Genomic DNA, 13,973 nt, shown 5'->3' with positions numbered 1-13,973 from the left:
TGAAAATGATCATAACAGACACCATGTACGTACCAATACCCTCATGAGGACAAGACTCACGGTAGAAAACCAATTAAAAGCAATTGGCATACATGCACAGCACATCACATCACTTATCGTTGGTTGTTTTGAAACTGTTGCACAAGCTGTGGCAAAGGAACGCATACTACCAACTCGCCAACACTTTACGTAATAACGCCATTTGCAGTGTAATATTATATTTAAAATATTAATATTTTTCCCGGCTAGAATCGGAGATCTTCACAACTGATTTCACTCGAATCACGAAGCACGGCATTCAAATTAACGATTGAATGCAAATATGAAATGAAACCACCAGCATTTCACAGAAAAAAAAAATCCCCACTGAAGGGAGACAACCACCTATACGTCCACTACCCACAGAGCCTTCCACTCAAGACGTTTCAGAGCATTTTCGGCGGGATGCAGAGGCGTTACTTAAGCGTTACGAGGAGTTTTCGTGGGGTTCGGGGCCTCTCAGGTGCGTTACATGGGGTTCGAGGGGATTTAAAAGGGATTTTGGAGGCATTTCAAGACGTTTCAGACCATTTTTGGGGGATTCAGAGGCGTTACGGTAGCGTTACGGAGAAGTTCTCAGGGGTTTCGAAGCCTCTCAGGTGCGTTACATGGGGTCCCCGGGGAGTTCAAGGGGGATTTTTGAGGCATTTCAGGAAGTTGCAGAACAGGATTGATCGAAGTAGACAGTGACCGCGAGTGGAAGTGTTTTCGCGTTTGACTGCATTTTTTCGTGTGAAAGTTTTCGCTATTCGGCTGATGATTCGGCTGGCCCTACGCCACCCGGATTACAGATATTTGAAATGAAGCTGAATGTTTTGGAGGATGTTAGCCGTGGTAATGTCAAGTGTTTCGTCTAATTGTCTTCACGAGTATGCTGATCGCAAACGGGTAGAAGAGGTTGCCCGGTTGCATTGCGCCAGTCGTCGTTGTTTCGCGTGTGTATGTATCGGGCCGTGATAAGTGCTTTTTGTCTCGATTGTCGGATAGCGATCGATCTCAGTTTTGCGCCGTAGTATTGAGTGGTCGTACTATCAGTACTAAATGCAGTTCTGGTCACATGGTGCTCTTTCTTTGGCTGGACACCGGGGGCAACATACGTGGCTGGCGATCGAACGATTTGTTGTGGAGCACTCAATCAGAAGCTGCGGACCGAGTTCTCACAATAATCACCTGTATTCAAAGTTTTCAGTTGAATTCAATTATCTTATTATTTTATAAAAGTTGAATTATCTTATCTGCTACTAATGTTTACTCTTTCAGCGGTAACCAGGTAAATTAAACTAAATTTATACCTATTTGTCATACGCTTTTTCGCCAAGGAAAGCATCCCATAAAACCCCATCCAACTTCCAACTCCAGATATCTATGAAGTGGGCCAAGTTCTTGGACATATTCTGAGTAGATATCTAATCAACATTTCCTCCCCATCCCCGCTGATCGTAAGGACCTGGCCAGGTGTCGAGAGTTCGTTAAATGAAAGGTTTGTCAAGTCCCAGGCAACTTTTCTGGCGCATTGAACGTCTCTATCGACAGCCACCCCAGGATGTGTACGGTCGGCTATGCTATGCTATGCTATGCTATGCTATTTCAGGAAGTTGCAGAACAGACTCTGAAGTACCTTAAATCGTCCTCAAACCTCATGCAACGCCCTTTAAAGCCTCCTGAGATCCCTTGAATTGCCCCTATAGCCCCTTGGAACGCCCCTGAAACCCACTTAATACTATTGAAATACCCCAGAATTCTCTGTAATCCCATGCAAACACCAAAAAATCTTGACAGAACACCCTTGTAAGGCTCCTAAAACCCCCCAAAAGAACCCCTTAAAACGCCCATGAAGCCCCTTTGAACCCCCTTTTTGGGCTCTCTGGGGACATTCTGGAAACGCCCTTAGCCCCACCTCATCTGCCCAGGAGCAAGATCTGTTCTCACAAACTAGATGTTCTAATTAAAGCCCAAACTTAATTTATGCATTAATTTCCCTCTTTTTATGCCTTTTTTAATTTATGCACATTTTTAATTTATGCAGTCCCAGCCATGTGCATAAAAAGAGGTTCCAGTGTATAAGGACGCGGCCGGCGCTGTTATTGATCTTAAATGTATGAGCTGCTTAAATTGCACTTTGAGAATAAGTGGAGTGCCCTTACTTACCGGTCAGGCTAAGGCCGGGGTGGCCTCTGCTGTACATAGTAGCCGCCTCCATTCCACTCGGTCCATGGCTGTTTGTCTCCAGTTCCGCACTCTGCGTAGGGTCCGCAGATCGTCCTCCACTTGGTCGACCCACCTAGCTCGCTGCGCTCCACGTCGTCTTGTACCGGTCGGATGACTCTCGAGAACCATTTTAGTCGGGTTGCTATCCGACATCCTGATGACGTGACCCGCCCACCGTAGCCTCCCGATTTTCGCGGTATGGACGATGGTTGGTTCTCCCAGCAGCTGATGCAGCTCGTGGTTCATTCGCCTTCTCCAAGTCCCGTCTTCCATTTGCACTCCGCCGTAGATGGTACGCAACACCTTCCGTTCGAAAACTCCAAGGGCGCGTTGGTCCTCTGCACGTAGGGTCCATGTTTCGTGCCCATAGAGGACGACCGGTCTAATCAACGTTTTGTAGATGGTTAACTTCGTGTTACGGCGAACTTTATTCGATCGTAGAGTTCTGCGGAGTCCAAAGTAGGCACGATTTCCTGCCACAATGCGCCTCTGAATTTCTCTGCTGGTGTCGTTGTCGTCGGTCACCAGTGAGCCCAAGTACACGAATTCTTCAACCGCCTCGATTTCATCACCGTCGATATGAGTTCGGGGTGGCGGGCGCGGTGATTCCCCCCTGGAGCCCTCTGCCATCATGTACTTTGTCTTCGACACATTAATGACTAATCCGATTCGCTTGGCTTCACTCTTTAGTCGGATGTACGTTTCCGCCATCGTCTCAAATTTACGAGCAATAATATCAATATCATCGGCGAAACCAAGCAGCTGAACGGACTTCGTGAAAATCGTCCCACTCGTGTTTATCCCCGCTCTTCTTATTACACCCTCCAAAGCAATGTTGAAAGCAAGCACGAAGGACCATCACCTTGCCGTAACCCTCTGCGAGATTCGAAGGGACTCGAGAGTGTCCCTGATACTCGAACTACGCACATCACTCGATCCATCGTTGCCTTGATCAACCGTGTCAGTTTATCCGGGAATCCGTATTCTAGTCTAGTCTAGTCTAGTCTACACATACACAGCCATTCATTGAAAGAATCCTGGAAAATGATAGAATCGACTACTTCTACCATTTTTCTTGTCATTATCAATACTTGCAAGGCATCGGAGATGTATTACAAGTATTGAAGCGGCCAGGCCTACTGTGCAGCGTTATTGAATACAATTGAACAGAACTATGGAACGGCGACATCTCGTCAGCCGCTCCGTATCGTATGTGTAATACATGTAAAGCAAAAACGTTGGGAGTGACGTTGCTAAGAAAGTTAATGTCACTCCGTTGGGGCTCCTCTTCTTCCTGGGATGGGACAAAGGTATTTATGGTATTAACCCCTCATGTCCTGGCTCGGAAGCCTAGGTTTAAGCGCCATTGCTCGCTCTCTGAAACGAGAAGAAAATATAACGATCCCTTCCCCGACTGGATTAAATACCCTGTATTAACCGACAAACTACTTAGAACCATAACTGCGAGTCTATGACGCTGACGATTACTCGTAAATCAAAACATTAGCGGTACCACTCATTACACATTCACCACTCTTCAATGAACCATGCATCACCCTACCCTTTCTTGTTGCATACCGATCGAAATAGGCCAGGGGAAGTGGTTGACCTAGGGCCAGGATGAACAAAACGTCAAATCCACTTTTTCTTTTCATACAAGCTATGGGGAGAAAAAGCAGATTTGACGCTTGGTTCATCCAAGGGCGCTCCCCTATGGCCAACAGCATCAACAACACATCAACATTCCTTGATGAACAGAATTCACCCGGCCCGAGAGTTCCGACACTAGAACGGCCCCTATCAGAATTGGAAGATTCCGATTGGAAACGGCCCCACTCCAGTGCCAAAACTCCAGGACCGAGTGATCTCCGTTCATCAATGAATAAGTCCATACCGTCCGCACGCAAAGAGCTATACGAAGAAAAACAACACGCCAGAATGCACTCCTATCCGAAGTAGCTCCACCTAAACTATTTCCGCGCACCGAACTACAAATATAAAACAAAAGCAGCACAACCCAAACCCAAAATAGTTAAGCTTTCAACTGGAATTCGCTCACCCGGGAAATGTATCCATGGAATCGTCTGATTACTGCCTTCTCAATGTTGGTAATCCAATTCGGCTACGGGTCGAAGCGGTCGACGCTGCTGCTTTTATGCATAACCTCCACCGATGCTTTTCTCCATTTTCGCCAGGCCAGGTCTTCAGAAAAACGATACCGGGGAATCCACAACTTCTTTCGCTCGGTTCCACTACCAGACATCATTGAACGGGTTCCACAATTTTTCTTCATAATCACAGGTTTTGCTACAATTTGAATTTTCACTTTTCGAACTACAATTTCGTGTCAGTTTATCCGGGAATCCGTATTCGTGCATAATCTGCCATAGCTGTTCTCGATCGATTGTATCATACGCCGATTTGAAATCGATGAACAAGTGATGTGTGGGCACATTGTATTCGCGGCATTTCTGCAACACCTGGCGGATGGCGAACATCTGGTCCGTTGTAGCGCGTTCACCCATAAATCCAGCCTGATATTGCCCCACGAACTCTCTTGCAATTGGTGATAGACGGCGGCATAAAATTTGAGAGAGTATCTTGTAGGCAGCGCTCAGTAGTGTGATCGCGCGATAGTTCCCGCAATCCAACTTGTCGCCCTTTTTGTAGATGGGACACACGATACCTTCCATCCATTCCTCCGGTAATACTTCCTCCTCCCAAATCTTGGTAATGACCCAGTGTAGTGCTCTCACCAGTGCTTCTCCACCGTATTTTAGAAGCTCGCTTGGTAGTTGATCTGCTCCAGCGGCTTTGTTGTTTTTCAACCGGCCAACCTCCTCCTCAATCTCTTGAAGGTCAGGGGCCGGAAGTCTTTCGTCCTGTGCACATACTCCAAGATCTGTTACCACGCCACCTTCGGTACTTGCAACGTCGCCATTGAGGTGCTCATCGTAATGCTGCCGCCACCTCTCGACCACCTCACGCTCGCTCGTGAGAATATTCCCGTGATTATCTCGGCACATGTCGGCTTGTGGCACAAAGCCTCTGCGCGAGCGGTTCAGCTTCTCGTAGAACTTTCGTGTGTCCTTAGCGCGGTACAGCTCTTCCATCGCTTCGCGATCTCGTTCTTCCTGCTGGCGCTTCTTCATCCGGAAGACTGAGTTCTGCCTGTTCCGCGCCTGTTTGTAACGTGCCTCATTCGCTCTCGTACGGTGTTGCAGCGTTCTCGCCCATGCTGCATTCTTCTCGTTTTTCAACTGTTCACATTCGCCGTCGTACCAGTCGTTTCTGTGATTCGGAGTCGCGAAGCCTAGTGCTGTAACCGAGGTACTACCTATGGCGGATCGGATGTCCCTCCAGCCATCTTCAAGTGTAGCTGCGCCAAGCTGCTCTTCCGTTGGTAGGGCCACTGCTAACTGCTGCGCGTAGTCTTGAGCCACTTCTACGTTACGAAGTTGCTCGATGTTGAGCCGCGGCGTTCGACTTCGACGCGTGGTGATAACTGTCGAAAGTTTTGAGCGCATGCATACAGCGACTAAGTAGTGATCCGAATCTATATTCGCACTGCGGTATGTGCGGACGTTGGTTATATCTGAGAAGAATTTACCGTCGATTAGAACGTGGTCGATTTGGTTTTCTGTTTGATGGTCGGGTGATCTCCAGGTGGCTTTGTGGATATCTTTGCGGGGGAAGAAGGTGCTTCGGACTACCATACCACGGGAGGCTGCAAAGTTTACGCATCGCTGGCCGTTATCATTCGATACGGCGTGCAGACTGTTTCGCCCGATTACCGGTCTGTACATTTCCTCCCTTCCTACCTGCGCGTTCATGTCGCCGACAACGATTTTCACGTCACGCGGCGAGCAACCATCGTATGTTTGCTCTAACTGCGCGTAGAATGCTTCTTTCTCGTCATCGGGTCTCCCTTCGTGTGGGCAGTGGACGTTGATGATGCTGTAGTTGAAGAAACGGCCCTTAACTCTCAACATGCACATCCTTGCGTTGATCGGCTGCCACCCGATCACACGTTGTCGCATCTTGCCCAACACTATAAATCCTGTTCCCAGTTCATTGGTGGTGCCACAGCTTTGGTAGAAGGTAGCCGCTCGATGCCCGCTTTTCCACACTTTCTGTCCAGTCCAACAAAGTTCCTGCAACGCCACGATGTCGAAGTTGCGGGGATGTAGTTCGTCGTAGATTATCCTGTCACATCCTGCGAAACCTAGTGATTTGCAATTCCATGTTCCAAGTTTCCAATCGTAGTCCTTATTTCGTCGCGTGGGTCTTTGCCGATTGTATCGAGTCGTATTTTCTCCTATGTTATTCGCAATGGGGATTTTTACGGGTGGCTTATTGGGCCTACGCCAACACTCCTGTCTCGCCGGAGGGCCATCGTGCCAGTTCTGTTTAACGTCCCAACCAACACTGGGACGACCACGCTGATGGGGCTACCACCTTGGATCTAGCTGGGCGTGGTGCAGCGTTTCTTACTCAGCCGCTGGATGCCAGAACAGACGCTGTTTGAGCCGCACCTCCTTGGTGAACAGACGCTCGGATCGTACCTCCTCAATCTAGCTGAAGTCAGAAGGACAACAGTGCCCAGGCTGCACTACCAGCTAAGCACACAACTCTTAGCTGGTGGTCTTTGTCATCGTTTGACCCGTGGAAGCATGAGGTAGGAACTTGTGAGGACCAGAGCTATATTGGACGCTCTCCTTATCGACTCACCGTTTTGCAGCCCAAGTGGAGTGCCCAGCCCTTATTCATTTGGATCTCAGTGCAATTGGTACCAGCTCAGATCAATCACGGAGGAGCAACCATTGACATGATTTGATCGATTTTATATTATTGCATTTATGATTTGATACCAACCAAAAAACTCTACATTTAACGGTTTTTCATTTTTCTTGCACTGATAACTAAAACAGTTATCAATTTTCTATCATCGATGGCAGGAATTGTTTTCAATTTGCTGTCGCAGGCACATTTTTCTGCTCTCATTTTTGATGTTTTAATTGTTAAAACGACCAAAATGACAACAACCTGAGTTATCAAAATTTGCAATATCACAACATCAAAATTAGTTTTCAATTTTCTATCAGACTTTGCTCGGGTTGCCTTTCTCCGAGATAATTAGTTGCTCTTCTTAAGTCTAAAATTTGAGGCTAAATAAGTGCGGGATTATTGAAATGTTGTAAATTAGCTTACATTACTAGCTATATGGTTTCACTTGATGTGTTTTCGCCATTGGCGTTCAGCGTAAAAAGCGTATGTAGCCCAAGTGGCTCTTCTTCAAAAAGTTCATTTTCGTAGGGTAACTTTTGTATAGGTTACCTTGAGAACTCAGTTTTGCTTCTTTCATTATAAATGAAGTGTCGTGCCTAGAGCATGCTATATTTTAGAATAACGTTAACAGTATGTTTCAACATTTCCTTATGGATGCCTTCAAGGGTGTCAGGCCATTCGGCCGAAGGTCATTAGACCGAAGGCCATTCGGCCGAATGGTCATTAGGCCGAATGGTCATTAGGCCGAATGGTCATTAGGCCGAATGGTCATCAGGCCGAATGGTCATTGGATCTTCTTCTTGCCGTTACGTCCCCACTGAGACAAAGCCTGCTTCTCAGCTTATTGTTCTATGAACACTTCCACAGTTATTAACTGAGAGCTTCCTCTGCAAATGACCATTTTGCATGTGTGTATCGTGTGACAGGCACGAAGATACTCTATTGATGCTGAATCTACCGATATTTTACCCATGAATTTTTCCTTCTTTTAATTATAGGCTGTTCTTTCTAGTATCATTGCTAAAATAGTTTTTGGCGCTGAAACTGCTGATATTCAATTCATAAATTTTTCCTTCTTTAAAATATAGGCTATTCTTTCTAGTTGCATTGTTAAACTAGTTTTTGGCAAAACTTATTGGAAAAGGTAAAAACAACGGCAAACTTTCAATTCGTCCTGATGACCATTCGGCCTAATGACCATTCGGCCTAATGGCCTTCGGCCTAATGACCCAGCATCGCCTTCAAGTAAGTTATTATTTTCAGAAACTTTTCGCTGATATTTGGCAGTTTTGCTACGATGATTATATCATCTGAAGTAGCTCAAATATTATTTTGAGATGCTTCTGTTTGATGGAATACTTAGGAAGTACAGTTCATGGATAACTTAACATAGAATTGCACCTAGCCCAACCCTGCATGAGCAGAATTTGTCATGAGTTGACTGATTGGCATGTGTCAGATAAGGAATCTCCATTTGACCTTCTTTGCACTTTTGAGTGTTCATTCGCAAACTTTGCGTATTTAGGCGTGCCTGATCAACAAACTAGGGAACCTGTACTAATTGGTAGTGACAACATTTTATGGATAACTCGCTTCCATTGCTACTACAAGAGAGTTTCATTGTGGTTTTGTTACTACAACGCCCTCCATTGAGGTATACAATAACTATTGCTTTGAAAGAAGCTTGTCCTCTGCGGTCTGTGGGGACCGCAAGAGGTATTCCTGAATGGAACTCTGATCTGTTCAAGTTCAAAATATCTTCGGATAAACCAGCTATACATACGAATCTCTAGCTTCTGCCCTGAGGATTGTAGCTATAGAATCGATTTAGAGGGCACTAAAAAGCTCTGCTTACTTCAAATCTCCAGGAGAAAATGGGGTTTTGCCCTATTTTATCCAAAGGGATCCTAAGTACGCTTGTGAAAAAAGTTATTGACTTAAAACCGAGTAGCCAGGCAACGCTGTTTAATTAGTAAGGAATAAATCTATATACATACCATCAACAAGAAAATCTTTCGTCATTTTATTGATTGAACGTATGGCTTAATAACTGTTCCCATAGACTTCGATTCGTTCTGCAATCTTCGGGGAGATTTCTAGTGACTTTTGTTTGAAAAAACATTTTCCTTTGAATCGTATGAAAAGATAGAAAGGCGACCGCTCAAGTATAGTTTCTGCCCGCCCGCTTTAATGCTTGTAATAGGTAAATCTCCGATGTGCTGCAAGCATTCATTATGACAAAAAAGAAATAATCGGTTTTATCAATTCTTTGGATCTCGGATTCTTTCAATGAATGGTTGTGTATATCAAGATTAAACTAGGGTAGACTATTGATGACACCTAGAGGAAATTGCTTTCCAGACTAGGCAAAAATATAACAACGACCGGAACGGTTTAGGCAGGGCCTTTTATCGAGACGAGATATTTATTCCAGCGTGGTTCTGTGAAAGTGAACGTCTAAATTTCATCGATTTAAAATTTTCGCTCGCAAAAATGGACGTTTTCGGAAAAGCTCTTTTCCAAGTTCAGCTAGAATTCAGTACCCGTCACTTGATCAATGATCATTGCTTCGATTCATATTACTTAGACATATTTTGTGCATAAACTTTGGTTAATTTGCTTATAGAACACCAGAGAAAAATTGTGGAGGAATCTTTAAAGCACATCCGGTAAAGGCTAAATAAAAATACCCAACTAACAATTGCAAGTCACAACCAAGCAAGCTTGCTGAATTATTGCTTGATAATGGTAATGATAGCTGAACTAAAATTGTGCACTACACAATACTGTTTAAAAGATTTTTCAATTGAGAAAGTAGTCAATGTTCGATTTCCCTCATCGGTATTAATAATGATATGTAATAATATAATATAATAAGTTTAACCCTCTAATACCCAAATTTTTGATTTTGATCTAAATATCATTTTTCGTCATTTAAAATCGAAACAAACATGTTTTGGAAGATGATTCTTTTTAATTCTCGATTTCATGAATTTCAGTTTTTGATTTTTCTAATTTTTATTTTTGAACATCCCCACACTTTTATATTTTTCCTGGAAGCCAATTTGGGGAACGGATTTTTCGAGATGAAAACACTTTGAGATTTTATTATTATTGTTGAAATATTATTATTTCAATTTTTTTTCACAGAAAATTTTATTTTCCGTGTAAATTTAAGGAAAATAATTTTAGAGTGTAATCGATTCCCTTAAACTATTAAACAAGGATACAATGACTTTTAAAAGGTGACAAAAACATCAATTTCAATGATTTTTAAAAAATGTAAATACGCTTTAAAATACACCAAAAACCATTTTGAAATATACAGAACAGTCCTAAATATCAGCAAAAAATATAAAAAAAATGATTTTCCACGAAACAAAAATTACAAAAATGCTCAAACTATACCCCGTCTAAAGGCGGGATTGGGTATTAGAGGGTTAACAAGAAATTTATTCGACAAGCATTGATTCCTTTACGAAAGAGTTTAACAAAACATTTTTCTGCATCTTATTAAGCTGATGTATCGATAAGCATATATGTACCTGTACAATGTGTTTTTCACTTGTCGAATAAACACCTTCAACCCGTCATAGTTTGACTCGGAACTTTGTTCCGATAATGGGATAAATCATGGGTAAAACTGTTTAGACTACCAAGTTATTAACCTAGCGGCAAAATTCGAAAACTTAAAATTTCTGCATTCATTTGGCCAAGTTTTCCCATACAAACTTCAAGCGTTTTGAGCGCCCCCTTAGGCTCAACCAATTTTGCTCAAATTTTGAACGTAGCTTCTGGGAGTCAAACACAACTGATTTAGGAACTAAGACATGGCGTTTTGAATCCGGACGCAAGGTTAATTGTGATGCTCTTAATGATCATAATCATCATTCTTTTACAGCAGTCTGAGATCATGAACTAGTCCTCTAGCGTTGAAATATGAGTACGACAGTCGCAAAAAATGTTTATATATCCAAAAATGTGTGATTGGCTCAGATTTTGTTAACTATGTTATGAGGCAGTGTCCCCGGAGGAAGATTAAGTTTGCGTGCATGGATAAATCTGCTTGGAATTCCAGGATTTGGCAAGCTGCTCGAGCTCTGGGCATCGTTTTCTCACATCACGATAATGGATGAGGATGATAGCTTCAAGAATCGCTTGCTGCTTTTCAAAAATGCACACGGAGGATCTGTAGAGTTTGAACTATGAGATGTCTACTGTGTCAACATGTCTTTACATGTAAAGTAATTGCATCCTTGATTAATCTCAAAACAAGTGTAGTTTTCGAATTTGCGTTCAAAAATTATAGAATTTGTTTAAAAAAAAACTATATATTTTTTTTCTGTACTTTAAATATTAGATCGTAACGTACATTTCACATAGTTTCATAACATAAAAGATAGAATTCCAAAACAGGCACACATTTTTCATTATGCTTAACGTTCCAAATGACAAATGCCCTCAAAGAAATCGTCTTTATACGAAATATCGGGTAAAGTATATCATTTCTCTATGGAATGAAATTATTCAGAGATTCGAATAAATGCCTTGTACAACTTGTTCCCTTTCCCAGATCGTTGAACTCACATTCTATAAACGAATCACCGGCTGCAACCCAGCTCACTTGAGCCGCTCCAATCAGCACAATTAGCACTATTTTCACATCCATAGTTCTTCCCATGTTTGCTTCCGATTTCCAAATTTTCGCATCAATCACTTGTCCCAGCTAAAAAACTCCGTCTATTCCTATCCCACCACTATCCAACGCACGACGATCGACACTGTCAACACTTCAACTTGAACTTGGCACGATTTTCCGTTGTACTATTTTCACGCACCACCCGATCCAAACGAAGATCCTCCCAAACGCGACGAGGTCCCGCGAGCAACTGTCGTCGCAAGTCCCGCGGAATTAGAAGATGCGCATCATAAGTTCCTCCCGATGATACTTTTCACCACCTACCTACTAACGCCTACCGCCACCCCTCACCAAACCAGTCAGTCAGTGTGCAGTTCAGTCCGGGTGTTTTCTGTCACAGCGCACGCGGACTCCTCCCGATCGGGTCGGGATCGCACCCCGCGGAATTGGAAAGAGAGCAACGATCAAAGGAGGAGAGATGGGCGCCTTGCTGTGCATGGATGTAAGTTGTAACCTGTCGACGCGACGTGAATACCGCGAGTTGCTTCTGCCTAGAAAGCATGGTAGTGGTGACGATGTGGTCGACACAGAAAATTGATAGTCACCGGTATGGTTTGCACCGTTTGCACACATCAGCTAATACGGTGGTTGTTTTGTACGGCAGGGGAAAGAGTGGAGTATCTGTATTTGCGATGCTATCACATGATTTCTAACTCCGTGATACGAAAGAAAGACCGATCAAACTGATTAAAATCAAGATTTGCAGCTGACAGTGTTATCGTTCAAAGTTTCCGTTCAAAGGGAACGTTCACTAATTACGTTGAACATTTGGGGTAGGCGGGGGTGCGGATATCTAAAAAAATGTGACAGTACATGCATTAGGTACAGGAAAGTAGAACAGAAGAAAAAGGTGGGTCTAGAAGTCCAGAAAAACGATGGGCGTAATATATGAAACTTCCCTCAATTTGAAGATATGACGAAGCCACAGCTCGAATTGCAAAAACCAATTGTCGATTCGCATTGAAAAGTTGATCGATTGGTCACCACCAGCGGTCAACTACACTGATAAAATACTTTCGTAAAAGCTCAACGAATATGCTTCGTAAAACCAATTTTCGTAAATTGAAAGCAATTTGCGTAAAATGTACGGTCCATTCGTGCCACCACGCTGAAACAGTACAAATGGAGTTGTATCATGTACGAAATCACGAATCCGACAGACGCTAAGCTTGCTCATTCGTAGATTTTAGCTCTCGCTTTGTAGAATGAAGCAAAACAAACAAATGTCAATCGTTTTTTACTAACCATGCGTAAAAAGAAAATTTCGCTTCGTAGAATGCAACAAAGCTTTGTAGTCATCACTGATGTTTGAGTGGAGCGCAGAGACAACAAAGCAACCTGTTTTCATTAGAGTCAGTCTAGTTAGAGTCTGGCGGACTGTCACTTTCGATCGGAGCCAATCGAGCATGACGTCACGGTGTAGCATTCATCAGTGAGGACACTATGACGTCATGCTCGATTGGCTCCGGTCGAAAGTGACAGTCCGCCAGACTCTAATTATAGGGACTCTAGTTTTCATATGACGGTGCGTGTGCGAGAAGAGGAAAGGAAGCATGCTCTCAGTTGGAAGTAAAAGTTATTTATAAATTGAATCAGAGTAGAAAGCGTTCTGGTTGTTTCCGAACGGTTTCAACAAGCGCCTACAGATGGATGTCTAGCACTGGTAGGTATCAACCAGAAGATACGTGTTCGGAGCCTGTGAAAACCAAGCTGATATACGAGTGCTATTTTTTTTTCAACATGATTTATGTCGGTCCGACAAAAAAGAGACAGAAAAATCTGTGTTATTGCGTCGGAGTGATATTTTTTACGAAACGAACTCAGGCACACTACGAATCTTTTCGTTGCAGAAAACAACGAATGTCATTCGTAAACCGGACGAGCAATTTCGTACAATGCAACAAAATATTTTTTCAGTGTATTAGCATTAACATTAGCATTAGCATTAAGCGAGTCGCACAAATTCGTAGGTTGCCTCCTTCCCGTCCGAACCAAAGCACAAATATTTGGGACTAATCTCTGACTCTTAGACAAGACTGACGCAATCCTCCAATGGTCGAGCACTGTCCTGGCCACGTCCTTGCGACTGCTGAGGATGGTTAGTTTTGGACACCTATGAAAAATGTAGACAACTCTACGATCTCTCAGGCCTAGGTGTCACGGGAATTTGGGTGTTGTTAGTGGAAGGGTAAACTCCAAAGGATACGCTTGGTTAACGTTCAGGCACACCATTGTTAGA

The 13,973-nt window shown here is 43.5% G+C and overlaps 1 protein-coding gene across 1 annotated transcript in view; it reads right to left on the bottom strand.

Moving 5' to 3' along the window:
- The window catches only part of LOC109409388 (nose resistant to fluoxetine protein 6), a 77,606-nt gene extending 65,665 nt beyond the window's left edge, over nt 1-11,941 (bottom strand). Inside the window, exon 1 of the mRNA XM_019682862.3 lies at nt 11,623-11,941. Coding sequence (XP_019538407.2) covers nt 11,623-11,716 — 94 coding nt within the window. The 5' untranslated portion in view covers nt 11,717-11,941. The remainder of the gene's footprint in view (nt 1-11,622) is intronic.
- Between the last annotated feature and the right edge of the window lie 2,032 nt (nt 11,942-13,973).

Source organism: Aedes albopictus, chromosome 2 (assembly GCF_035046485.1).
Source record: "Aedes albopictus strain Foshan chromosome 2, AalbF5, whole genome shotgun sequence".
In the NCBI taxonomy this organism is placed as follows: Eukaryota; Metazoa; Arthropoda; class Insecta; order Diptera; family Culicidae; genus Aedes; species Aedes albopictus.
This window is presented reverse-complemented; position numbering and strand designations above follow the sequence as displayed.